We start from the raw sequence: 27,210 nt of genomic DNA, 5'->3' as shown, positions 1-27,210 counted from the left end.
GTGATAGGAGTAACTTTATCAGTGTTTCTGGCCTTCTGTGTTTGGGTAATTCTTGATGCTGACTGTGTCAAGCTCAGCCTGGAAGAGTGTGTCGTCTCCTTAAAAACACAGAGCAGTGAGCCAGTGCTGTACTGTGCTATGAGCCTCTCCAAAAGGAGGAATTTCAGCGTTTGCTACTTTTCCACAGTGTAACTATATAAATTATTGCCAAATATAAACTGCCAAGGAAATCAGCTCAGAACATTCTGGAATATTTAGCAGTTGCTTCATACCAGCCATACAAGGCTGGTCCAGCATGCCACTAGAATGAGCTTATCACAAGGAACTAAAAAGGATAGGGCTGGAACTTGGTGGCTCATGTCTGTTGTCCAACCTCTGTGATGCTGAGGCAGGAAAGTAGTTTGACATCAGCCTGGGCTACATAGACCCTTCTCGAAACAAAACAAAACATCAACCAAAAAGAATAGCAAAATCTGAGGAGAGTTGATGTGGTGTATGTGCCAAGAGCTGCAGTCTCACAGGTGACCTCACTCAGTGACCAGCCAGCTGTGTGACCACACACTGTCTCATTGCCTTTCAGTTCCGGAAAGCAGTTCGTTCGCTATATCAATATGCTGATAAACGACACGACCTTTCTGCTGGACGAAAGTCTGGAGTCACTGAAGCGGATCCATGAAGTGCAGGAAGAGATGAAGAACAAGGAACAGTGGGACCAGTTGCCTCGGGTGAGGGTGGCCTGGTGTTTCCACAGCTCTGCGTTGTCTGCCTGGGGACTGACCCAAAGGCTGCACTTCCAGGGCTGCCTGGAGAGGCGGGAGCTGACTTACTGCTAGGACTTTGCTACCCGTAGGCTTCCCTGAAGTAACATTTCAGGTTTGAGATAGGAAACGACTTCTTAAAGGTTTTTAGCCGAAGTTAAAAATTGGGGTGGAGGATGTGGCTCAGTGGTTGCATGCTTGCATAGCTTGCTTAAGGTCCTAGATTTGATCCCCAGTTCTCCCTCCCAGCCCCCCAGAAAAAAGTTCACTCTCTGCTGAGTTTCAGGCAAGAATGTTGCTTAGTACTAAGACTGACTGTCAGGCTTCTCCTCAAAGCCAGATTCTCATTGTCAAAACAGTCTGGTGTGAAGAACTGGAGAGATGGCTCATCACTTAAGAGCATTACTGCTCTTCCAGAAGGCCCAGGTTCAGTTCCCAACATCCTCATCAGGCACTTCATAACTGCCTTTAAGTCAGTTCTGATGGTCTGATGCCTTCTGGCCTCCTGAGACTCCTGCACACTTGTGATGCACATAAACTCAGGCACACGCATATTCATAAAATAAAAGCATTTATATATGTGTCAATATATAATTTCAAAGGGTGAATCTGGATTTGAATTTTTTTTTTTTTTTTTTTTTTTTTTTTTTTTTTGAGACAGGGTTTCTCTGTGTAGCTTTGCGCCTTTCCTGGGACTCACTTGGTAGCCCAGGCTGGCCTCGAACTCACAGAGATCCGCCTGGCTCTGCCTCCCGAGTGCTGGGATTAAAGGCGTGCGCCACCACCGCCCGGCGAATCTGGATTTGAAAACCACCAAAATATTTTTAAAATAAAATCTTAAATCCAAGAAATGAGAAGCCATTCCCAATGCATCGTGGACATTTGCCCTGCCTTTTAATTGAAAGGGCTACTTAGAGAAATGTTTAATTGTATATATTAAGTCTTATGATTTATGTGGTAGCCAGGAAATAAATCTCTAGGCTTCTCTCTGCTGGGTGAATTGGGTTTGTTCATATGGCCTTCTGAGAAACTCCTAGGATTCTGTTGGAACTTTTTTTCTGTTGATCTTGATTTTCACATTTGGTTGCTATTAGAAAAAGGTCTAGTTGCCAGGTTTCTTGAGAAATTCATGCTGTACCAGTAACAATACACTGCCCTCTTCTGACACCTAGTAGGCCCTGACAACTCCTGGGAATGCCATAGCTGGGTTGGCTCAGAGTCAAAGCCATTTTCCACAGGGTTCTGCCCCTTTTGAGAGACCTGTGGGGACCTGAGCTCACAGTGACGGTGTTGATGTCCTGTTGTGGAGTCAAAAGTGTCTTCACTGTAGGACACTGAAGGACATTTAAGGAAACCCCCCTCTCTCATCTCATCTCATCTCATCTCACTAGTGTGTGACCCTGGTTCTTGGTTGGCCTGTGAAGGTTTTCATCACAAGTATTCCTGCAGCTTTGATGAGAATTTCACATCTTGTACCTTCCAAAGGCTTCTGCCTAGGGCTCCGTGAGTGCCTGGTGCCCCTGGACCCGTGTCCCCACAGCCCTTGCCTCTGATGCTGTTGAGATAAGCAGTTTTCCACTGGATCTGTCTGTCCCGCCTGTGTCTTCTGCCCAGGGCTCCGGGCCCGTTTCCAAACACTCTTCAGCTGTTTTGCTTCCATCCCTCTTGAGGTAGACTCTACACGGGTCTGCTGCCCCATGCCTTCCTGGTGTGGCTCTAGGGGATTCTTGTAGCCCTAGCCTCCAGGCAGTCTCCAGACTATTCAAGCCATCCTGAGGAACCAGACATGGCAAAGCCAAAAGAGCCTCAGCCCTTACGCCCAAGGTGGGCTGGGTCTGTGACCTGCAGGACAGACCCAGCCATCAGTGCACAGTGTTCTAGTGTGCCATTGGTCTTCCCACACGTCATGTGTCCTATCCTTAGTATGGCCTATCCTTATATCCTTAGTATAGGACACACAACGTTTGGGAAGACCAGTGGAATACTCCCCATTCTGTCTGAGCCCTGCCGAAGGGCTGGCTGTCCCTAGCAAGTGTCCTGCACAGCCCCACCTCACTCTGCTTCCTCTTCAGAGCTTATAAGCTCTCCCATGTTGTTTAGTGGAGACCAGCTAATCTCTTAGAAGTTGGGCTCTGGGCCTAAAGCCCATTCTCTTTGTCGCAGTCAGTACATTTATTTGAGACAACAAGTACTATTGATTCTTCTCTTAATGGATTTTTTTTTAAAGGCACAAATCATCTCTAAGGTGTCTTTTCACAAACAACTTTTCCTTGACCCTTGAGGTTGCTGGCTGCCTTCTACTTCCTCATCCCCCAGCCTCTGAGCAATGGTAGCTTCAGAGCTCAGTCCTCTGCTTCTTCTAAGTGTTCTCCACTCCTGCCCCTGGAAAACGTTTCTCAGTGGGGTACCAGCAGGATGCTGAAGCATATTGAAACTCTGATGTCTGGTGTTGGAGCAATCTCTGTAACAAGAACCTGTGCCTGACAGTGTTCATTTAACACCTGTGACGTCTCCCCATTATTTCCTCTGTCTTCGTCATACCCTGCCCCCACATACCTACCCTCCACTCCTGACAGAGCCAAATAGACTCCTGCACATTTGCTGATGCCTCTACTTGACATCACTGCCAGGTGATCTCATCTTCTCCAGGACTTTAAATATCTGTCTTTAAAGACTGCAAAATAGAGCTCTGCAACTTAGAGCACTTCTGCCCACAGACCTCTGAGCAGTGTTGGCTTGCTTTGCCTTCAGGCTGTCCCACAACTGTCTTAATCCTACTTGTCCGTGTTGTCCTTTAAATCTGCTCTGTGAGTCACAATCAACGACTGTAATTAACAGTAGGTTCATTCCACCAATTGCCAGGTTGTCCTTGATTCTTCTATGCCTCCTCCCCATCTAGAGGCTGTCTTTTATCTCCATGGACTAAAGCTTTCATCGATAGAGTGCTTGCCCCGAGTGCATGAAGCTCTGCTAGGGTTTGAACCCCTAGCAGCCTATAAACTGAGTGTAGTTGTATACCCCTGTAATTGCAGTATTCAGGGTATGGAGGCAGGAAGGTCACCATTCTGTATTGCCATCATTATTGCAGTACAGTCTGGGGCTCCCAGCCTCCACCCTTGCTAGTGCTCACAGCAAAGGGATGTCCCCTCTGGACTCGCTTCTCACTCCGCTCCTGTAACCTACAGGGCACGCACTTTTCTACCCATGTCTGCTAACACCCTCATCTCCACTCACTCCACTCCTACACTGGCCTCTCTGCTGTTCCTCTTCACAATTGCTCTTCCCTCTAGTGCTTCCAATAGTGCTCTTCACCCAGACTGTTGTGACCCCAACATCACTCTTTCCCGAAAGTCCCCCTAATTCTTCACCATCACTGTCAGCCTTTCTGAGTGTCTGGTCGATGGCTGTGTTAGGGGTTTTTGTTTTTGTTTTGAGACAAGAGTTTCTCTGTGTAGCTCTGGCTGTCCTGGATCTCAGTCGGTAGGCTAGATTGGCCTCAAGCTCATGGAGATCAACCTGGCTCTGCCTCCTGAGTGCTGGGACTAAAGGCGTGCCCACCACCACCTGGCTTGTTTTTATATTTTTGGTTATGAGCCTAGCCTTTAACTTTAGATGTTTTTAAAATGGAAATTTCCTCTCGTGTGTGTGTGTGTGTGTGTGTGTGTGTGTGTGTGTGTGTGTGTGTGTGTGTATTTCTATAGCTTAAGTTACAGTGCTGTAATTGGCAAAGCATAGTTTAATGTTTAAAATTTAAATAAAAATATGTTAACCGATGGCTGGAGAGATGACTCAAGTTTGATTCCCAGCACCCACGTGGCAGCTCACATCGGTCTGTAACTCCAGTTCCAGGGGATCTGACGCCCTCTTCTGGCCTCCATGGGCACCAGGCACCCACGGTACACTGACATACGTGCAGGCAAAGCACACACGTTATACAAATAAATAAAATGTACATGTAGACACATGGATGGACCGGTGGGTGGGTGGGTGGGAGGGTGGATTGATTTGCTTATTTCTCTCATCTTGAGAGAGTTTCCAGGGCTGGAGAGATGACTCAGTAGTTAAGAGTACTGGCTGCTCTTCCAGAGGACCCAGGTTTAATTCCCAGCACCTACATGGCAGCTCATACCAGTCTATAACTCCAGTTCCAGGGGATCTGATACCTTCACACCAATGCACATAAAAATAAAAAGTTAAATAAATTATTTGTTTAAAAACAGAATTTCCTAGCCAGGTGGTGGTGGCGCACGCCTTTAATCCCAGCACTTGGGAGGCAGAGCCAGGCAGATCTCTGTGAGTTCAAGGCCAACCTGGGCTACAGAGTGAGTCCCAGGAAAGGCTCAAAGCCACACACAGAAACCCTGTCTCAAAAAACCAAAAAAAAAAAAAAAAACAGAATTTCCTGAGGTAAGTGTAGCTGAGGTGGTTTTGTGAGGTCTGTTGCTTGGATTTAGGGATGAGAAAGGAGAGCTAACACAGTTGTACTCAAGGCCGCCCACACTCTGGGCCTGAGCGAGAATACTTTATTGTTAGATTGTCTTTGAGATGTCTTTTGTCTAGAGCACTGGTCTCTATAGACGATTTTGTGTGATCAGTTGTCTTAAAGTTTCAGGCTTCTAGCTGGTTCCAGAATAAGTGTTCCCTTAATTTTCCTTGTCTGTCTCTTTTGCCCCAGCCTACGTAAGAGCCCACAAAGTATTTACAAATGAAGGCTGTGGCACTGCGACTCACATTGAGGACGGACATTGAGGCCTGGCTGTCCCTGCGCCCTTCCTGGCTCTGCCTTTTCTCAATAGGCTCATTCTAGACGATGGAGAAGTGGGCTGTTCCCCAGCCTCAGTGCAGTGTCTCTACCAGGCACGGATTGTAGCACCAGACCCAAGGGTGCTTGTTGGCCTATAGCAGCTAGTCCAGCTGTGTGCCCCGCCCCTCCCCTGGGGGGAAAGAGGCCTGGAAGCCGGGTGTGATGGGACACAATTGTAATTCTACTGCTGAGGTGGTAAGAGACAGGGAGATCTTTGGGGCTTGCTGGCCAGTTAGTCTTGTCTACTTGGCAAGTTCCAAACCAGTGAAAGAAACTATTTTTTTTTTAAGTGTGTTTTGGGGGTAATCCAGAAACAAGACCTAAGGTTATCTATCCTCTGGCCTCGACATGCATTACCTACACACGTTAACATACACACACAAGTCTGTAAGCTAGAGTGTAGTGGTGTGCACCTATAATCCTAGCACTAGAGTAGTTGAGGCAGCAGGATGAGAACTTCAAAGCCTTCCTTAGCTGTGGAGCTTTTTGGTGGCCAGCCTGTGTTGCGTGAGATCCTGTCTCAAAAAATGAATAAGTCAGGCCAGGCGGTGGTGGCGCACGCCTTTAATCCCAGCACTTGGGAGGCAGAGCCAGGCGGATCTCTGTGAGTTCGAGGCCAGCCTGGTCTACCAAGTGAGTTCCAGGAAAGGCGCAAAGCTACACAGAGAAACCCTGTCTCGAAAAACCAAAAAAAAAAAAAAAAAAAAAATGAATAAGTCTTAGCTGGTGGGTGGGATGCAAAGACTTCAGTGCACTACTGATTTTTCCCCATGAGTCAAACTCTGTTCATTATTTCCCAGTCTGGCAGATTGAAGGAAAAAGTATGGTGCCATAGGTAAGCATGCTGGTGGTTGTATGGAATGTCAGCCTGATGGTGCAGAGAGTCACAATTCAAAAAGTAACCATCTGCAGACACTTAGGTGTGTGAGTATTTGCCGGCTTGCACCACATGCATACTTGGTACCTGTGGAGGCCAGAAGGTCTCACATCCCTTGGAACTAGAGTTACAGGTGGTTGTAAGCCACTGTGTGAGTGCTGGGAAATAAACCAGGGTCATCTGCAAGAGCAGCCAGTGTTCTTAACCGCTGAGCCATCTCTCCAACCCTAGGCTCATATATTTTTTTTTAATGTTGATGACTAAGTGAAAGTTGTTTTTAAGGGGAATGAACCCCTCTCTATAGCAAAGTGTGTGTATCAGGTACTATGATAATCTGACTCATCTTCCCTGGAATGTGGCTGTTCTCATGAGAGGTCAGGAATGGGCCAGGGCTGGTGGCGTAGGTCAGCGGTGGAGCCTGTGCTTAGCGTGAGTCAGGTTCTGGGTGTGATCCAAGGCCACCAGACTCCACACCCTAGAGAGCTGTCTGGACAGTGCTGCTGTGGTCACTTCTTCCTTCCCAGGGTGCTGTGGCTTTGTCACCCTCTGCAGGTGTAAGCCAGCCAGTTTCTGCTTTGCTCTTGGCGTTTTTATGAGCAGACAGATGGTACTGAGATCTCCTTGGTAACTGTTCGGTGTTTCCTAGGATCAGCAGCAGGCCCGGCAGTCTCAGCTTGCTCAGGATGAGCGTGTTTCACGTTCTTATCTTGCCCTGGCGACTGAAACCGTGGACATGTTCCATCTCCTCACCAAGCAAGTCCAGAAGCCGTTCCTCAGGCCAGTGAGTAGAAACTGGGGTGCTCACGTTGTCTGTGGGGTGACACATGCAGCCCGTAGAACTCAGGACAGTTGCTCCTTTTAACCACAGCGATCAGTAGTGAAATTCTTCCTGATTTTGTTCCCAGGTATGTCAATTGATACACATTGCATGGTACTCTACCTAACTGAAGTGAAGCCCCTTGACATGTAGTCTAAAATGCTCACTTCAAGATGGCTTTCTTTTTTCTGTTGACACAGCACATCTGGATTATGGATTTGTGGCGCAATTTTATTGTTATTGATTTCTGTATTTTATATATCAGAAAAGTATAAGGTAACAAATTCCGATTTGGAGGACATTAAGTGGAATGATTGATAAGAGGTCTCTGCTGCTTTTAAAGTAGCTTTGTAACATTGAGGAAGCTGAAAGCCAATGAGAACTGGTTGAGGCCTGTGGTAGGTTAAAGACAGTCTCAGTATTCCACCTGATTGCTAAGACCGGGTCCTGTTTCTGAGGTTAAAACTAAGCAGTATACCCTGAGGGACCTGCTTGCTGACCTACCCCGGTGAGAAGCTGTGATGCTGTGGTGTGGCAGGGTAGAGGGCAAGCCAAAGGGCGCAGCAGCTGTCTACACGAGTGGAGCTTTACGTTACTAGGTGTTTCCTCCTGTTCTCCATGTCCCCTCTTCACTCCATTCCATGATTCACTGCGTTGCCTCCAGCAGAGGCTTTATCGCACAGTGGCCTGAAACCTGGGTCTTTTCCTGTCTCTTGATAAGCAGATTTCAGCACAATAGCAGGGAAGCAGGGGAGAAGACAGCTCACCGTCCACATACCTGCTTTCCCTGTGCCAAAGGGATTTACTAGCATTTCCTACAATGGCCAGAGAGTAAGTCCTTTAAAGATGTTGTAGACTGTGTGTCTTGGGCAGCTTTTCAGCTGTGCTCATGCTAACAGTCTGGACATAAACAAGCCTGGCTGTTTTCCAATAAAGCTTTATTTACAAGAGAATGACCAAATCCAAATATAACTTTGTTTACAAAAAGAAGAATCTGACTGGAATTGGCCACAGATAGTGTTTGGCCAACTCTATTCTCTCTCTCTCTTTTTTTAAGATTTATTTTTACTTACATGTGGGTGTGTTGGGGTAGGCCACATGTTTGCCAGTGCCTCTGAAGATCAAAAAAGGGTGTCAGGGTCCCTGGAGCTGGAGTCACCGGCAGTTAGGAGCTCCCTGATGTGAGTTCTGGGAACCGAACTTGTGTCCTCTGGAAGGAGAAGTGTTCTTAACAGCAGAGCCATCTCTTCAGTCTGCATTTCTACCTTCTTTACTGGTGGCTTGAGCATTTGCTATAGCAGAGAAAACCCAGCAACTAACCGCTCCTCAGTTCCCAGCTTCTCCACACAGGACTGTCGCTGTGCTTTGTAGAACAGGAGACTCTGTGGTGCTGTGCAGCGTCAGGTTGTGTAAGTCCAGTCATTCCACGAGAACGCTGTTATTTAAAGAGTCTTTCTCGGTGGTCAATATTTACTCTCTGATCCACAGCAGCTTCTCTCTGAGCTCAGAAGCTGTGTCTGCCCAGATGTCATAGACACAGTCGTCCTGTGGGTCTTGCATGCTATTTTGTCCTTATTTTCTGGCTGTTGAAGTCATCACTGACTAGATTTAAAACTCTTGACAAACATCACCTCCTTCTGTGTCTCTGGTCAGTAATAAATCAGATGGTATATACTTGACCATCACCAACTTGAGATTTCTGGGAAAGTGCGGGACGTGCTGCTCCGTGCTGCAGAATGGCAGGGTTGCCAGTGATTTTCCTTCCTTCACCTCTTGGGTGAATTTGTAGGGATGCTTATAATTAAGAGTGTGTGTCTTGGGCTGGAGAGATGGCTTAGCAGATAAAAGCACAGGTGTTCTTCCGGGTTCAATTCCCAGCACCCACATGGCAGCTCACAACTGTCTGTAACTCCAGTTCCAGGGGATCTGACACCTTCGCACTAATGCACATAAAATGAAGTTAAATTATTTTTTAAAAAGTGTGTAGCCGGGCTGTAGTAGCGCACACCTTTAATCCCAGCACTCAGGAGGCAGAGGCAGGTGGATCTCTGTGAGTTTGAGACCAGCCTGTCCTACAGAGCGAGTTCCAGGACAGGCTCCAAAGCTACACAGAGAAACCCTGTCTCAAAAAACAAAACAAAAACAAACAACAAAAAAAAAGTATATCTTTACAGAAGACTTTGGTGGACATTCATTCATATACAGTCTGTACCATTCCATTATGAGGGTTTTCAGATAAGAAATGGTGGTGAGGAGCTGGAGAGACGGCTCAGCAGTTTAGAGCACTGGCTGCTCTTCCAGAGGACCTGAGTTCAATTCCCAGCACCCACATGGCAGCTCACAATCATCCATAATGAGATCTGATGCCCTCTTTTGGCCTACAGGGATACATGCAGGCAGAACACTGTATGCATAATAAATAAATAAATCTTCTTTTTTAAAAAAAAAGAAAGAAGCCGGGCGGTGGTGGCGCACGCCTTTAATCCCAGCACTCGGGAGGCAGAGCCAGGCGGATCTCTGTGAGTTCGAGGCCAGCCTGGTCTCCAAAGCGAGTTCCAGGAAAGGCGCAAAGCTACACAGAGAAACCCTGTCTCGAAAAACCAAAAAAAAAAAAAAAAAAAGAAAGGGTGGTGAAAACCAGTGTTTGGTGCCATGCGGCTTTCTTTAGCTTATGTGGCTCAGCACATTTAAGGGCCTTTTGAAGATTAAACTAGCCGATTCCTGTTCCTCCACTGAGATGGTCGCCAGCATTCTCAGCAGCTTGAACTGTCCTGTTATCCTTTCATTTCCTAGGAACTTGGACCCCGATTAGCAGCCATGCTGAACTTTAACCTACAGCAGTTGTGTGGACCCAAGTGCCGGGACCTGAAAGTTGAAAACCCAGAGAAGTACGGCTTTGAGCCAAAGAAGCTGCTGGACCAGCTGACGGACATTTACTTGCAGCTGGACTGTGCTCGCTTTGCTAAAGCCATTGCTGATGACCAGGTGAGTGCTAAGTGAGGCCTTTCACGGGAGGCCTGATATCCGTCACTGCGCTGTGCGGTTTGGATCTTCTGGCTGCACCTTCAAGCAGACCCTGTGCACTTAACCTCTCTCTCTTGAGTTTTCCCCACTTCAAATGCAGGAAAAAGTGGTACTTTAAGTTTCGGTTTCAGAAGTTTTTGGTAGAGTGACCATGAATGAAGCAAAGGAACACATCTAGTCCAGGAGGAGATGAATTGGCTGCTTCCCTGGGAGAAAAGAGCACAGTTGGTCCCCTAATCTCTCAGACCCCAAATAGATTGTTTCCAAGTCCTGTTTGTGTTTCTCAGGAAATGCAGGTCTTCCCAAGTCCTCAGCTTTAGAGCTGCCTTGAGTACATGCCTTCCAGCAAAAGTCTACTGATGTTCACATGACTCCCTCTCCTTCATCCCAGGAGACTTGTCGGTCAGGTCAGCCACCAGTACAGGTCATACTATTCTCCACACCTTCTCTCTGTGATGCCACTCTTGTCCCCTGGTGGCACAAGCCTGTATCCCAGATACCCAGGCGGCTAGAAGCAGGATGGCCACAAGTTCAAGGCTAACCTGAACTTACCGAGACCATCTCTGAAAATAAAACTGAGTTGGGAATGGACTTCAGTGATAGAACACCTGGATGTGCAAAGCTCTTGGCTCAATCCTTAGTCCAGACAAGGAGTTCTTAACAAGGAAAGAAAGGGCTCCTTCCCTCCATAGCTCTGGTCCTGCTTCTAGTTTTTCCCAGGTCTTTGAGATAAGGTCTCATAGAGACTAGGCTGGCCTTGTACTCCTGATCTCAAACTCTGCCTCTCAAATACTTTGATTTGTGCCACCATGCCTGACATCATCTTCAACATGTTTATTAACTGTGTTCCACTTCTGACCACTTCTCATGTTTTCATTCATTTAATAATCATAGAATTCTGACACAGTTTCTGCTAAATTCTTTGTTTTAAAATAAGGAAAGCAGGGCACAGAGGAGCACACAGTGGTGTAGAGGTAGGGATGTGGCCAGCAGCAGTCTTGGACCCAGATTCTCTCCCTTTCTATCTAAAGGCCCAGAACCTGCTATGTTGGTCCCAAATCTCTACCTTTGTACACAGAAACTATTCCAGTAGGATTCATAGCATGTTACCCATCCTTACACATTCCAGAAAGTTCTCTACCTATATGTAATCCAAAGGAGTAATGCTAGAATACAAGCATTGTATATACTTCTCTTAAGTTTTTTGAGACAGGTTGGCCTTGAACCCAAGATCCTCCAGTGTCAGCCTTCTGAGTGCTGGAATCAGATGTGTGTGCTACCACACACTGCCTTTTTTTTTTTTTTTTTTTTTTTTTTTTTTAATGTCTATGAGAGCTATGTCTACTTGCATGAACAACTTTATGCCAGAAGAGGGCATCAGATCCCACCAGAGATGGTTGTAAGCCATGTGGATGCTGGAAATTGAACTCAGGACCTCTGGAAGAGCAACCAATGCTCTTAACTGCTGAGCCATCTCTCCAGCCCAACCTTTTATTTGTTTATTTATATGTTTATTTATTTAAAATAATCTTATTACACTATAATTCACATATGTCAATGCTTTTTGTTGTTTCTTTTATTGTTTTGAGACATGGTCTCTCTGTGTAGCTGGCTGTCTCCCCATTGCTGGGATTACAGGTATGGTGAGTGATGGTAATGGTGGATATGCAGAGAAAGCAAGCATGTGTAGTTATTTAGAAGTGGAAGTTTTAAAAATGTAGTCCTCAGGAGGCAGGGGTAGATAGATCTCTGTCAGTTCAAGAAAGAGAGAGAGAGAGATTAAGGAGTTTCGGTCCATTACTGGAGAGGAACGCAAGTATGAGTTGAGTCCATATGTAGGTATCAGTGTGGATCCTGCTCGGAAGTTCACAGGATGAGCAGTAGGGTCAGGACAGGCCCTCACAGTGAAGCAGAAGCTCCTACAGGTCAGCCTAGCTGGCCCATTGCTCTTGCACTGGGGAGTGGGGAAGGCATCTGGGGAAGTTGGCATCAGGTTGCCTGGCACCCAGCTCCTTCTGTGTTACCGCTGAGTCTCTCGGGCATCTGGCTTGGACAGCTTAGGGATTTACCTAAGACTGCACAGCTGGAAGGTCACAGGACCTGAATTCATGTCCAGGTTTATCTGGACGCATTGCCCACCTTTTCAACTTCTGTTACAAATTGTATTGGCTCCTAGGCCCTCACCTGCTTGTTGGATTGGTCCGATGCTCTAGAAAATCTGACGTTACATAGTGTTGGATTCAGTGATCGGTGTATGCTGGAGTGCTTGGTGATTGTTTGGTTTTTCTTTTTTTTTTCTTTTTGTTGTTGTTGTTTGTTACTGTGATCTGTTGAGATAGGGCCTCACCATTTAGCCTAGGTCGGCCTTAAACTTCCTTCCCATCCTCCTGTTCCAGCCCCTTGAGTGATAGGAAGGAGTACACATGGGATGGCCACCAGGCCAGGCTGAGGTGAGCCCAGAGAATTGACAGTGAACAGAACAAAGCAACCCCCCAAATATGAGCAGTGATGGGACAGTGGCATGTGTTTGGTTTTACCTGTGCTCACCGTTCTGTGAGAAAACGAATTCATCTTGTTTCATGGGCTTCCAGGGCACAGTGCCCCACAAAGATCAAAATAAACTAGGCTTCTTTCTCTTTTTAGTAACTAAATTTTAAAAGAAATGCTTTCTAGCTCCCAGAATCTAAAAATCTCCATTTTTCTGAGTCCTGCAGCCTTCTCCATAGATGACCCTGGACCGTTGGCGCATGTCATTCTCTCTGTGCATTGTAACTATATTCAGGACATCCTTGCACATGGTACAGTGTGTAGAGGAAGACTGGGATACAGAATTTATAATTATAATCTTGAGGAGCAAAAGAGCAAATGGATCGCGCTTGGACATTTTCTAAAGGTTTTTTTCTTCCCAAGTATATATATTCTCATCTCATGACCTTTTCTCATCTGCAGAGATCCTACAGCAAGGAACTGTTTGAAGAAGTCATTTCAAAGATGCGGAAGGCAGGAATCAAATCCACCATTGCAATAGAGAAGTTTAAGCTTCTTGCTGAGAAGGTGGAGGAAATAGTGGCCAAGAATGCGCGCGCAGAAATTGACTACAGCGATGCCCCGGATGAGTTTAGAGGCAAGTCCCTGTGCTCACTCACGCTCACGTCCTTGGTGTGATTCGAAGTGTGTGATATCAAGGAGACTGTCTTAGTCACTGTGCTACTGTTGTGAAGGGACGCCGTGACCAAGACAACTCTTTTTTCCTTTATGGTTTTTCGAGACAGGGTTTCTCTGTGTTGCCCTGGCTGTTAGGGAACTCACTCTGTAGACTAGGCTGGCCTCAGAGATCTTCCTGCCTCTGCCTCCTGAGTGCAGGGATTAAAGGCGTGCGCCACCACTGCCTGGCCCCAAGAAAGCATTTAATTGGGGTGGGGGGGGTGGGCTCACTTTATAGTTTCAGATCATTAGTCCATGATCAATGTGGCAGGCAGGCAGACATGCATGGGGCTGAGAGCTTAAATCGTGATGCACAGCCAGCCAGAGAATGCAATTAGGCCTGACACGGGATTTTGAAACCTCAGCTCCCATTCCCAGTGACACACCTCCTCCAACAAGGCCACACATCCTAATCCTTTCCAAACAGTTCTACTAACTGAGGACGAAGCATTCAAACATGAGCCTACGGGGGCCATCCTCATCGAAGCCACAGCAGGGGTTTTTTGATTGTTTGATGGTGTGCTGTAAGTGTTTCTGGATAGTTGGCTAAAATTACGTATACAAATTTTTAGCTCATATTGTAAATTAAAAGGATGAACATCCTTAGTGATTTTACCAGATAACCATGAAGACTTTAAAGGTCTCTACCTTTGTAAAGGGAGGAGTCTGGGTTCTCAGGCAAAGGGTCCTGTCCCAGGGGCCTGCTGCCTGGCTGTCCATCTTTGCTGTTTTCTCTTCCCAGCAGCAGTGACAGAAAGCAAGGTGCATGCTTTCATTATGAGCTGCTTCCCCCACGTGCAGGGACCTGAGGGGCTGTTGTCTCTCACTGGCAGGAATAGTGCGCTTGCTTCTTCAGTGTTAGCCTCCACCACTGGAGTAGTCTGCTCTGCTCTGTTTCCACAGACCCTCTGATGGACACCCTGATGACCGACCCTGTGAGGTTGCCCTCTGGCACCATAATGGACCGCTCCATCATCCTGCGGCATCTGCTGAACTCCCCCACCGACCCCTTCAACCGCCAGATGCTGACTGAGAGCATGCTGGAACCAGGTAGGAGGCACAGCCTTCCTTGCAGTGCTGATGCCCATGCAGGGGAATGCAGCAGACCCTGAGGGGCTGGAGGGCAAGCTCCTGGGGCCCTAATACCTGTAGTCGTGCTGCTTGGGAGGAGGAGAGGAGGAAGAGGCAGGGTAGTCTGATCAAGACCAGCCTAGATCACTTAATTGAGACACCATGTGTCTCAAGGGAACAAGGGAAGTTGGCTAGGTATATACCCACAGAACTCACTTAGCATGTGTACGTCCCCAGGTTCAGTCCCCAGCACCACCATCAGAAACAGGGACATTGAATCCAGAAAGTACCCAGTTTAAACTCTTTTTATGGAAAAGACACAAAGCACTTGGCTCTCTTTTGCTCTAAATGCCTTCCTCTTGCTCTAAATGCCTTCTTCCTCTCTGGCTGTTTCTTCCAAGGTCCTCAGCATGCAAAGGAAATGATAGCCTTCTCTTTCCACTCAGTTCCACGCAGAACTGTAAGCTGAAGAGCCTGTCCATCTAGGCCATTAATCCCTATCTTTTTTCCCTCAGTGCCAGAGCTGAAGGAGCAGATTCAAGCTTGGATGAGAGAGAAGCAGAGCAGTGACCACTAAGCCGTCCCCGTCACACTTCTCTGCTGGAAACAGCCACGCCAGCCAGCCAGGCCGAAGCAGCATCCACCTCGAAGCTGCTGCTCAACCCTGCAGCCAGATGTGGCCAGATCCTGAGAGCCCACCCCGAGTGACCAAACAGTAGAGGTCTGAGGGACATGATGAGAAGAGGAGCCGATTCCTGTACATATATTTAAGTGACAGACAGTCACAAGTGAGGGATGAGTTTTACGATTGCTTGCGTAGTAAAGCACGTCCTTCGCCTGTCACACCCTGGGGCTGTGGCAACGGAAGTCTTTAGTGATGGCGAGTGGGTCTGGGCAGCATCCCCCTGAGCTTTCGTTTTGTTTTGTTTTTTCAATGTGACTAGAGAACTCGGACATTTTGCTGCTAAAGAACCTCCCCCTTCCTGACCCTACTTGCACTGCTGTGGGTTTTTTAAAGAGACACAAAACCAGACTCCTTTCCCAGCCCTCCAAACATGTATTCTGTGAGATAACTGTGCCTGCGACAAAGTGTTAATCTTGGGATCGTATTTTTATATCATATTCACATACTTGTTTTTTTAATTGGTGTTAGATGACATGATTAATAAAAAAGGCAAGATATTTTCAGAATTTGAATTTCAGTTTTTTTTTTCTTTTGAAATAGCCCTTTTGAATTTTTTTTTATTATAAACAAAATGAAGAGAGCCCTGTTGCCCTGGCCCTTCTACCAAGCCCTTGATTAAGATTCCTAGGAACAGATGCAGCAGCGGTATGGCTGAAGTGATCAGGACTCATGTGACTTGTGGGGTTTGGGGAGGTGAGGGTTGTGTTTTGTTTTTTGTTTTTCTAATCCTATGTGACAATTCCAAACGTATACCATTATCCTCTGAGGATAAATAGATTCCTCAACCCTGGGTTCATTTGTATGCTGTGTCCTTTTGGGGTTTGGCCTTACCAAAGCAAAAAAAAAAAAAAAAAAAAGAGGGTACAAGAAATGTGGAAATCGGAAATCTGTTTGCTTGTTTCCGTGCCTGGCCAAATGCCACCACACAGGCGCACGTGAGCAGAAGCCCTTTGTATTACCGCTCCCTACGCAACATACTTGAATTCTTGAATTTCCTTTGGGTGGAAAAGGATTTGAAACCATAAAGTGTTTTAAGGAAATGAAATCTTGAGAAACATACTTTCTTTTCTTTCCCTTACTCCTCTTCTCCACAGACAATGTGCTCTGTTCAGTTCCCAACACAAACTCCAATAAACGGTGATGCCCATTCGGACGGAGCTCTGTGCGTCGTCTTTTTGTGGAAAAGAAATGGGTGGGGATAGGCTGGGCGTGGTGGTGCACACCTTTAGTCCCAGGACTCCCAGGGAGGAGGCGGGAGAATCTCTGAGTTTGAGACCAGCCTAACCAGGCTAACCTAGGCTACATAATGAAATCCTGTCTTAAAAAAATAAATAAATAAAATTATGGGTTTGAAGAAATGGCTCAGCAGTTATAGGAGCATTTGTGGCTTTTAGAGGGACCCTGGTTTAGTTCCCAGCACCTATAGCTCACTACTGCCTGGAACTCCAGTTCCAGGGACCAGACATCTTCTGGTTCCCATGGGCACTGGGCATACACAGGGTGCACATACATACATGCAGTCAAAGCATTTACACACACACGAAAGAACGAGGGCAAACAAGAACCGAGTGGGGTGCATGTGGAGAACTGCCCTTTCTGGAGCCAGTTAGGATTTGCTGTTTTTTGTGTTTTTTTTTTTTTTCTTTTAGATTTATTTATTTATTTATTTTATGTATACAGCATGTGTGACTGCAGGCCAGAAGAGGGCACCAGATCTCATTACAGATGGTTGTGAGCCACCATGTGGTTGCTGGGAATTGAACTCAGGACCTCTGGAAGAGGAGTCAGTGCTCTTAACCTCTGAGCCATCTCTCCAGCCCAGGAGTTGCTGTTTTTAACACAAAACCGACGGTTCAGGGAATAGAGGTGTTTGCTTGCTGCCAACCCCGGTGACCTGAGTTTGATCCCTGGATTCCCTGTGCTGGGAGGAGAGCATTGACTCCTACAAGTTGTCCTCTGTCCCCCACACATGGCATAGCACACGCCCACCATACATACAACAAATTAGTGTAAAAGGTGTGTTTAAATGAAACCTTTCTCACCCTCAGTCGATGTGGCCCTTGGTTCTCCTGCCCCTTGGCTGGTCTGAAGGGCCTCAGCGCTATCATACCCTGCCCTCTGCTCGCCTCTTAATGTTACTTCAGAGATCTCTAGGGCCCACGTTCTTATGCAGGTCCCACCTGTTCCTTTAGCATTCCAGTTTTGAAAATCATTAGTACCAGCACAGGCAGTAATAACCCCACCCACAGGAAGCACTTAGGTGGCACTTCCCACACGCCAGGCACTGTGACTCTATTTATAGTGCCAGCCTCAGATAGATAGAACTGCCTGTTTTTTTCTGGTTTGTTTGGCTCTGTTTTCAATAGTCAGGATACCAGCTGCAGAGAGATTAGGTACCTTGCCCATTGTCCCCTGGCAGGTACCCTGGCTCTAGGGCCCATGCCATTCATTACCTTAATGTCTACTTCTCTTGAGCACATTGGACTCACTATCCCCCATGTGCGTGCGCGCACACACACACACACACCCCACATACACAATTTGGGCTAGGATATAGCTCAGAGGTAAAAACATCTGTCGAGCGTGCGTGAAGGTCTGGATCAATCTCCAATCTCCAATATTGTGAAAAAGAAAAAAAAGTTAATCAGTTAAACAATACAAATAAACAAAAGAAAATTATCTATGATCCCACCATCATTCAGGTGATTCTGTTCTGTTTACTTTTTACAAGGCATATTATCCACAAGCCTATTGTGTTTATTAGCACCAGGCCTACCCTGTGTTGGTTTCACAGTTGTAGATTACTTGTCTCCTCTCCACCCCTAGGAGGTGCTGTTTTAGTCCCATCTATGCTGTTCTGCATTTTCGGAACTGAAGGGTTACAAGAGCAGTCTTTAGGAAAGGAGGTGGGGCAAGGGTGCAGCCAATCTCCCTGCCTCTAGGGAGCGCTGTTTGGTTTTTTTCTTTATTCTTGGAGTCTTAGGGTAGTTGTTTTAGGGAAACTCATTGCTTGCCTTCAGTCTGCTAATTATAGGTTATGTGATCCAAAATATTTCAAAAGTAGGTCTGGATTGAAAGGAAGATCGTCCAAAAAGGAGAACCTGGTTCCTATTAGCAGACGGAAAGCCCTTGAGTAAAAGGAGGAAGAGTAATCATGCTTATCTTGTGAGTCACTGTTGTGTGGGTTCGGTAGATAGAACACCTCTGTCCTGTCTTCCTGGTGATGCTGGAGGTCCTACTCAGGACACATATATGCTAGGCAGGCACTTGACACCCAGCTGAGCGACATTCCTGGCCCCCTTGTTTGCTTAGGCCTTGGCACACTGAATAGTGAATTTCCTGCTGGTTTGATTCGTCCCTAAAGTGACTTGAGCACCTTCTGGCTAAGTTTTGTTTTTGTTTGTTTGTTTATTGGGTTTATTTGCTGTTGTTTTTTCTCTCAGAGTTTCTCTGTGTAGTTTTGTTGCCTGTCCTGGATCTTGCTCTGTAGACCAGGCTGACCTTGAACTCACAGAGATCTGCCTGGCTCTGTCTCTTGAGTGCTGGGATTAAAGGTGTGTGCCACCACTGCCTGGCCATCCGGAACTTCCAGATCTTAGCACTCAGGTCAAACAGTCTCCCTTATTATTTTCACATATTTATTTACGTATTATTTATGTGTATGCGTGTGCGTCTGTGTGAGTTTATGTGCACCATATGCATGTGGGTGCCCATGGAAGCTAGAGAAGGGCATAGGGTCCCCTGGATCTGGAGTTACAGGCAGTTGTGAGCCGCCTGACATGGATGCTGGGAATTGAACTAGAGTCCCCTGGAAGAACAATAAGCTTTCTTCGCCACTGAGCCATCTCTCCAACTCCTCTGGTTTATTTTTTTCTAGCCAACATGGTGTTAATGCCAAAGCTTTTCCTATTCTAAAATGAAATCATAGGTAATGTAACCTACCCAAATGTGGCGGATTGTTTGTTGTTAATGTTTAATATTTGTTTGAAATGGTCTCATGTAGTCCATGTTGGCCTCAAACTCACTGCTCAGCTGGGAATTACCTTGACTTCTTATCCTCCTGCCTCCATCTCCCAAGTGTTAGAGTCGAAAACTGACACCATCATTTCTGGGCTGTTATGGTTCCAGTCCCTGGCTTCTCATATGCTAACCTAGTGCTCTACCAACTGAGCTACACCTCAAGCCTCCCCTTCCAGCAACTATTATTAGAAAAGACAAGAGGATAAGCTGTGCATTTGTGATGCTCTTAGAATAATCCAGGAGATGGCCAACTGGGAAGGCCTCAGAACAAAGCAGTTGGCGTGGCCCCGGGGGAGAGGCTGGATTCTGGGATGGGTTTGGTGATATAGTTGAGATTTGTGAATGGATTGGAGGATTGCACTGGAGTCAGGAAGAAAGTCCACGTGACTTCAAAGGACTCAAGTACAGTGATGGGGACACTGAGTGGAGCAGGCTTGGGGTGAAGTGCAAGGATTTCAGGCTGGACATAGAAAGTAGAAACTCGCTGGGCAGTGGTGGCACACGCCTTTAATCCCAGCACTCAGGAGGCAGAGGCAGGTGGATCTCTGTGAGTTCGAGGCCAGTCTGGTCTACAGATCGAGTTCCAGGACAGCCAGGGCTACAGAGAAACCCTGTCTCAAAAAAACAGAAAGAAAAGTGAAAAAGGAAGTGGCCGTCAGTCTGCAGTGCAGGGGCAGTCTGGACTGGAGACGTACATTTGGGGCCGAGTGTTCTGGGATGACTGAAGCTCTCTGATTGATGTGTGAGATGAACACGGTAGCAGACCCCCATCGGCCCAACCCGTCAGGGGTGGATTAAGAGGAGGAGGACTTCAGGGTCATCTCTGGCTACATAGCAAGTTCAAGAGGAGACCAGCCTGGGCTGCACTTCAGAAAATTAGAAAAATAAATAATATCAACATTAGAAGCTAAGCACTGGACAGCTTATGTCTAGAATCTCAGCTCTCAGGAGGTAGAGGTCAAAGGATCAGGCATTCAAGGACAGTCTCTGCTACATAAGGAATTCAGAGCCATCTGGAGCTACCTGAGACCCTGTCTCAAAATACTCAAACGTCAACAAAACAAGCTTCAGTGTACCTCTTTCTTTGTCTGCCTCTCGGTCCCAAGCCAGTGTCATTGGGTTTCATCGCCCCGTTCTAAGGACCTAAGTCTTGTTCTTAAACAGGTCACCAAAAATTTATCAGTTAAACCAGGAACTGTGATTTTATCATCCTAAATCATGGTTTGAGTTCACTGAGTTCAGGAAGTTCTCGCTGAGGGAATTTATGTGTTTGTGGTCAAATTGGAGCTGGGGCTGGAGATTGCTTGAAGGCCTCCTTACATCTGGCCCTCAGCTAACAGACCCACAGTGACCTCCAAAACCTTGATCTGCAGTCACAGGCAGCCTGCTCTAGGCTACTCTTTGGAGGATTCTGTCATAAAGAATAAAGAAACACGGGCAGGAGCCTTGCTTCAGTCATTTCCAAACCCCCTGGAATCCCAGGGCAGGTGGAGGACTTGAGACGCTGCTGGTTTCCAGCAGACGGTCTCCAAATTTTCCACCCTTTTGTATTGTGTATCACTTTATAGCGGTTTAAATTATTTATGCTGTTTTGTTGAAAGCTAAGCATGTTAGAGAACTTGTCACCAAGGGCAGGGCAGGAATGGCAAGCACACTGCATTGTGGTAGACAGAGGCATTTCAACATGGTTATAACTTAAGACTCTTGGTGAAGGAGTGCGTGCATGCATGTCTCTGTGTGTGTGTGTGTGTTCATCAGATACAAGAGACAAAGATGATTGATTGTCAGTGCTTCTCTGGTTACCTGGTCTCTGGTTCTCTCTCTCTCTCTCTCTCTCTCTCTCTCTCTCTCTCTCTCTCTCTCTCTCTCTCAATAGTGCCTCACTATGTAGCCATAGCTGTCCTGGATCTTGCCAGGTCTTGAATTCACAGAGATCTGCCTGCTTCTACACCCTGAATGCTGGGATTAAAAGTGCACACTACCATGTCTAGCTTCTTTTTTCTTTTTCTATGTGTCTGTATGTATCGTGTACATTCATGTATATGTATGTATACATGTTTCCATGTGTATGTGAGTGCATGTGCCTATGTGTAAGCACATATGTATGTGGAGGCCTGAGGTTGACAGCACAAATCTTTTTTTTTTTTTTAAGGATTTATTTATTATGTATACAGTGTTCTGTCTGCACGTGTCCCTGCAGGCCAGAAGAGGGCGCCAGATCTCATTACAGATGGTTGTGAGCCACCATGTGGGTGCTGGGAATTGAACTCAGGACCTTTGGAAGAGTAAGCAGTACTCTTAACCACTGAGTCATCTCTCCAGCCCGACAGCACAAATCTTATTAGCTTGCTCTCCATCTTATTTATTGAAGCAAGGTCTCTCAGTGGGACCCAAAACTTGCCAATATGGTCTGGCTAGCTAGCTTGCTTCAAGATCCCCTGTTTCTGTCTTAGGAGCCTAGGAATTACAGGCAGGTACTGTAAATGGAATTTTCTTAGGTCCTGTCTTGCCCAGCAATCTGGACAAATCTTTCCCACCTGCAGTCCCATAGCGCTTATGAAATAATTACTCAAAAGCTTATATTACTTACAAACTGTGTGGCCTATGGCTTAAGCTTCTGGCTAGCTAGCTCTTTCATCTTAAATTAATTTCTATTAATCTATATGTTGCCAGGTGGCCATGGCATTACCAGTCGGTTGGCACCTTGTTGTTCCTTTAGTGGTGGCTGGTGTCTCTCTCAACTCTTCTCTCTTTATCTCTGCTTGGATTTCCTGCCTGGCTGTAAGCTTTCTTGCCATAGGCCAAAACAGCTGTATTTATTATCCAATGGGAGCCATACATATTCACAGTATACATAAAGACATCCCACAGCAGGGTACCTGTAATTGTTATTATTACATTTTTAGCATACAAAATACTGAGTTTCATTATGACATTTTCAAATATATGTAACATGTAACTGCACTTGGCTCATATCCAAACCCCTCCTTGTCTACACGTTTACATAACCTCTTGCATTTTATTTCTCTCCCTTTCTGCCTCTTATATCTCAGAGATGGAAGGGAATTGTTGATGAAATGGCTTTTTAATTTTCTTAAACCTTGAGGTCTTACAAAGAAAGCACACTATTAATAAATACATGGAGTTAATTTCTAACTACTACCCCAGAGTCAGCTGCTTATGTGAATGATACAGAACTAATTGCTTCACCCTCCTTTGGAAATATCCTGTGTCTCAGTTACTTTTCAATAGCTGTGAAGAGACACCATGAACAAGGCAACTTATAAAGAAATCATTTAATTGTAGATTTGCATACAGTTTCACAGGGTTAGTCCATGACCATCCCATGACTGGGAGCATGGCATCGGGCAGGCATTGCATTGGAGCAGTAGCTGAGAGCTCACATCTGATCCACAAGTACTGAGGCAGAAAGAGGAATGTCCTGGACACACCTCCTCCAAAAGACCACACCTCATAATCCTTCCCAAACAGTTCCACCAACTGGGAACTAAGCATTCAAACATAAGAGCCTGTGGGGGTGGGGGTGGAGGGTTTTCTCATTCAAGTCACCACACGATGTCTTAAAAGCCCTTGCATACCTCCCTGACGAAAGCCATGGAAACCACATCTGAAGAGCTGTCCAAATTCTCTGTTGTGTCCAGAATCCTAAAGTGCAAATAATATTTTTTAAATGTTTACTTATTATGTATACAGTCTTCTGCCTACATGCCAGAAGAGGGCACCAGATCAAATTACAGATGGTTGTGAGCCACCATGTGGTTGCTGGGAATTGAACTCAGATCCTCTGGAAGAACAGTCAGTGCTCTTAACCTCTGAGCCATCTCTTCAGCCCCCACAAATAATATTTAATGTAGAACCATCCTCCTATAGTGACCCTTTATCTTAAAACTTGGAATATATTGAAATGGCAAAATAAAAAATGTTGAAAGGGAGATAAGAAGAATAAAGGCAATGGACAGACACTGATGCGTATGAGGGATGAGGGGCAGGTGGTGTTTCTCTGCAGGAATGTGCCTGCCTAGGCATGTATGAGGTTTTGGGTACCATCTTGGTGCCAGCAAAGGAGAGAGAAGGAGGTGGGGGAGACAGATGAGAGAGTAACAGAGACAGAGATGGGGGGGCGTAGATATTAAGAAAAAAATGTGTTAGTCAGTGGTGGCACACGCCTTCAATCCCAGCACTTGGGAGGCAGAGGTAGTCAGATCTCCGTGAGTGAGTTCAAAGCCTGGTATACAGAGTGAGCTAGTTCCAGGGCAGAGCTGTACAGAGAAACCCTGTCTCAAAAACAAATAAACAAAAACATATTCAATCAAAAGCTAGGCATGGGCCAGTGTAGTGTTGCAAACCTGTAATGCCAGCTGTGGGTGGAGCTAGAAGTCATCCTCAGACACATAAAGAGTTTGCGGCCAGCCTGGATTACATGATACTGTGTCTCAGAAACAAACTAACATTACAGAGTGAGGCCCTGGACACCCACCCACCCAACAAGTAGCCAAACATGTCAATGCACATCTGAAATCCCAGCTCTTGAGAGGCTGAGGAAGGAGGATTGTGAGTTCCAGACCAGCCTGGGCTACACAGTGAGACCCTGTGTCAAAACAAACAGATCTAGTTATATTTATAGATCAGGGTTGAATTCAACCCTACACCCCAACTTTCCCATTGGTTGACTCTCTTGATAATGCAGTTTCTTGGGTACCTTTGTGTTTGTATGTGTGGTGCTGGGGACTGAGCCTGGCATAGAAGGAGGAGGCGAGAGAAGGCAAGGTTGTGCTTCTCAAGCCCCAGACCTTATTTTCCATTTGAGAAAGTTAAGGACAGAATCCCCGAGGAAGGGAACAAACAGTTTGAAAAGATAAGCAGTTCCGGTTTCTTTGATGGCCCCAAGAGCCTGAGATTGCTGCCAAGTGTGCTCTTCAGCTGTGAACTAAACATATCCTCCGCCTTCTTTGTACAAAGTGCATCTTCCTGTTTAAGTGCGCATGTTCTTGGCGGTGATGCGATGGTCACCTAATTCTGCTCTCTAGTGAGTGGGAGAATGGGCTTCTAAAGTGCAACTCCCGTATTTACACAAAAGAGAATCAATTCGGTACCTTGCTCTTGATGGAGTTGGGAGACTGTTTTACTTCTTTCTTCTTTGGTAGCTAATAGTTAATTTCTGCTCGTATTATGTTTGTTTTATGTAGAATGAATCCAGTGCTGTGCTTAAGAGCATGAGTTGGTGCCCTGAGTTTGAATCCTGGATCCACAACCACAGTTGATTGTGACCTTCAGGAAATGATCTTTGTGTTGATTTCCTACGACTGCTGTAACAGATTGCCACAGACATACTTAACATAATAGTTTATTCTTTTGTAGTTCCGTTTGTGTCTGTGTGTGTGTGTGTGCCTGTGTGTGTGCGCGCGCACGCATGCATGTGTCATGGTGCAAATGTGGATGCCAGAGGACAACTTTTGGGAGTCATTTCTCTGCTTCTGCCATGTAAATTCCAAGGATCCAGCTCAGGGTGTTAGGCTCGCAAGGGCAGGTGTGTTCACGAGCTCTTCTGTGACAGTTCACACCAGAGGGCCCAAATCAGCATGACTGGGTTGGAGCGAACGTATTTCGGGGTTACACTGCCTCCCCAAGCTTCAGAGAAGTCTGCTCCTCGACTCTTCCAGCTCCCATGGCTGCTTGTATCCCTTTGTGGCCTCATCTCTGTAGCCTTTGCTTGCAAGGTCTGTCTTCACATCTGTGTGTGTGGTCCAACCTGCTTCACCCATTTCTTCTGAGGATCCCTCGATTGCACTTAGGGTCTACGAGGATCTCTGATCTAATTTTCTCATGTCTCAAAGGTTTTTCCACATAAAAAATTTTCTCATAAAGTGATATTTTCAAATTCCAATACTATATATCCCTGCCTCCCTCAACAGCCATGAAGTAAACAATGTCCCCGGACACTCCCTCCCACCATGGAGTGAGCTGCTGAAAAGCAAAGCATTGTGAGTTCCAGACCAACCTGGGCTACATAGTGAGACTCTGTGTCAAAACAAACAAATCTAGTTGTATTTGTAGATCAGGTTGAATTCAACCCTACATCCCAACTTCTCCATTGGTTAACTTTCTTGGCAACCAGGAGAGTCAATGCAGTTTCTCAGGTACCTTTGTGTTTGGATGTGTGGTGTTGGGGACTGAGCCGGGCCTGGCATGCATAGTGTGAGAAGCTTAGCTGAAATCTCTGAGACCGTGAACTTTGTAATGCGACCATCTCAGGTCCTCTGTCATGGTGATGGAGATGACTAGTGGAGCCCAGGCCAGATGCCTCTCCCTCAGCCAGCAGACGCTTTCTCTTGACACGTCATATACGTATCTAAAGAGCCTGGTGAGAGAAACAACATTTTAGGGCCAGTGAGATGGCCCAGTGGGTAGAAGTGCCTGTCCCCGAACATGACAAGCTGGTGAAATCCCCAGGGCCCTACATGGTGGAAGGTGTCCTTTGCTTCTCACACACAGGCTATGTGTGCCCACACACATGCAAACACAAAATAAAAATGTAAATTTGACAAAAGGAATAAAATTCCGTTCCCAGGAGCCATGTCGGAGCTGGAGGACTGAGTGACTGGAGTTGTCGGGACTGTCGTCTCCGCAGGCTGGGAACCTGGGACTGGTGGAGAAGACGGTCACTTAGGATATTGCAGCGATTTAGCAGGAAGCATTGTGCTCTGAGCACAGGAATCTCCTCTTCCTCCCTCCCCCTGGCTCCCTCCCTCCCTTTGTCTGTCTGTCTGTCTGTCTCTCTCTCTCTCTCTCTCTCTCTCTGTGTCTCTGTCTGTGTGTCTCCCTCTCTCTGTCTCTGTCTGTTTATCTTTCTCTCTCTCTGTCTCCCTCTATCTTTCTCTGTGTGTCTGTCTCTGTCTCTCTCTGTCCATGTGTATATGTGTGTGTGTCTGTCTGTCTGTCTATCTGTCTCTCTCTCCTCTGTCACCCATATATACCTGTGCTGGGATTTGAACCCAGGGTCTTGCACAGGTTAGGCAAGCGCTTTACTGTTGAGCTGTATCCACAGCCCATGCCCCTGTTCTGGTGTCGCAGGGCTCCCTGCTGGTGGCTGAACTCCCTCTGGTGCTGCAGGGAGCCCATTTCAGTCCCAGCCTCTTGCCCACGTGTTCCAGGGCCATCTGTCACTGGCACAACAAGCCCAGTAAACAACAATTTCGTTCCCAAATCATGGCTTTAAGAGTGAAGTTAATTGATACAAGGTTGTTCCTAATTAGTAAAAATGCCTGTTAGGGAAAAATAATGCACACACTACAATTCAGAAGAGGGGAATCTATTCAGAGCACTCTTATCTGGCTGAGATGAGAGATGCCCAGTCAGGACCAACGGAAATCGAAAGACTCGCTGATTATAGAGGCTGACGGTGCATGTGAGAGCCAATAGCTGATTAGAAGAAATCCTGAATAAATCACTGGAAATTACGAACATGCAAGCAGATCTCTGAGTTCAAGGCCAAGTTGGTCTACATAGTAAATTCCAGGCCAGCCAAGGCTACAGAGTAAGATTCTGTTTCAAAAACAAAAACAAACAAACATTCATTTAGTCTTTACCAAAGCATCAAAGATTTTTTCTTTTTTAAAAATTATTTTTATTTGTGTATGTGTATATGTCTGTGTGAGTGAGTGCCACTTATGTGCTGGTGTCCCTGGAGGCCAGAAGAGGGTGGCCATTGGATCCCCTGGAGCTGCAATTACAGGTAATAGCACCCAGCATGGGTATAGGTATACCCAATATAGGTATAGCACCCAACATGGGTGCTAGACACCGAACGTGGGTCCTCTTAACCACTGAACCATCTCTTCTCCAGCCCTAGAGTTTGGGTCTTGATTCTTTCTTTCTCTCCTTCCTCCCTCTCTCCCTCCCTTTTCTGAGACAGGGTCATGTTACATGTCT

General features: G+C 46.3%; 1 protein-coding gene across 2 annotated transcripts in view; it reads left to right on the top strand.

The window, feature by feature from the left end:
- The window catches only part of Ube4b (ubiquitination factor E4B), a 126,003-nt gene extending 109,606 nt beyond the window's left edge, over positions 1-16,397 (top strand). For both annotated transcript variants that reach the window (XM_052718752.1, XM_052718753.1), the window contains 6 exons: positions 581-725; positions 7,086-7,220; positions 10,050-10,241; positions 13,230-13,404; positions 14,388-14,534; positions 15,071-16,397. In XM_052718752.1, coding sequence (XP_052574712.1) covers positions 581-725; positions 7,086-7,220; positions 10,050-10,241; positions 13,230-13,404; positions 14,388-14,534; positions 15,071-15,132 — 856 coding nt within the window. In that variant the 3' untranslated portion in view covers positions 15,133-16,397. The remainder of the gene's footprint in view (positions 1-580; positions 726-7,085; positions 7,221-10,049; positions 10,242-13,229; positions 13,405-14,387; positions 14,535-15,070) is intronic.
- The last annotated feature ends 10,813 nt before the right edge of the window (positions 16,398-27,210 follow it).

Source organism: Peromyscus californicus, unplaced genomic scaffold (assembly GCF_007827085.1).
Source record: "Peromyscus californicus insignis strain IS unplaced genomic scaffold, ASM782708v3 Scaffold_5__1_contigs__length_169319896, whole genome shotgun sequence".
NCBI lineage: Eukaryota > Metazoa > Chordata > Mammalia > Rodentia > Cricetidae > Peromyscus > Peromyscus californicus.
This window is presented reverse-complemented; position numbering and strand designations above follow the sequence as displayed.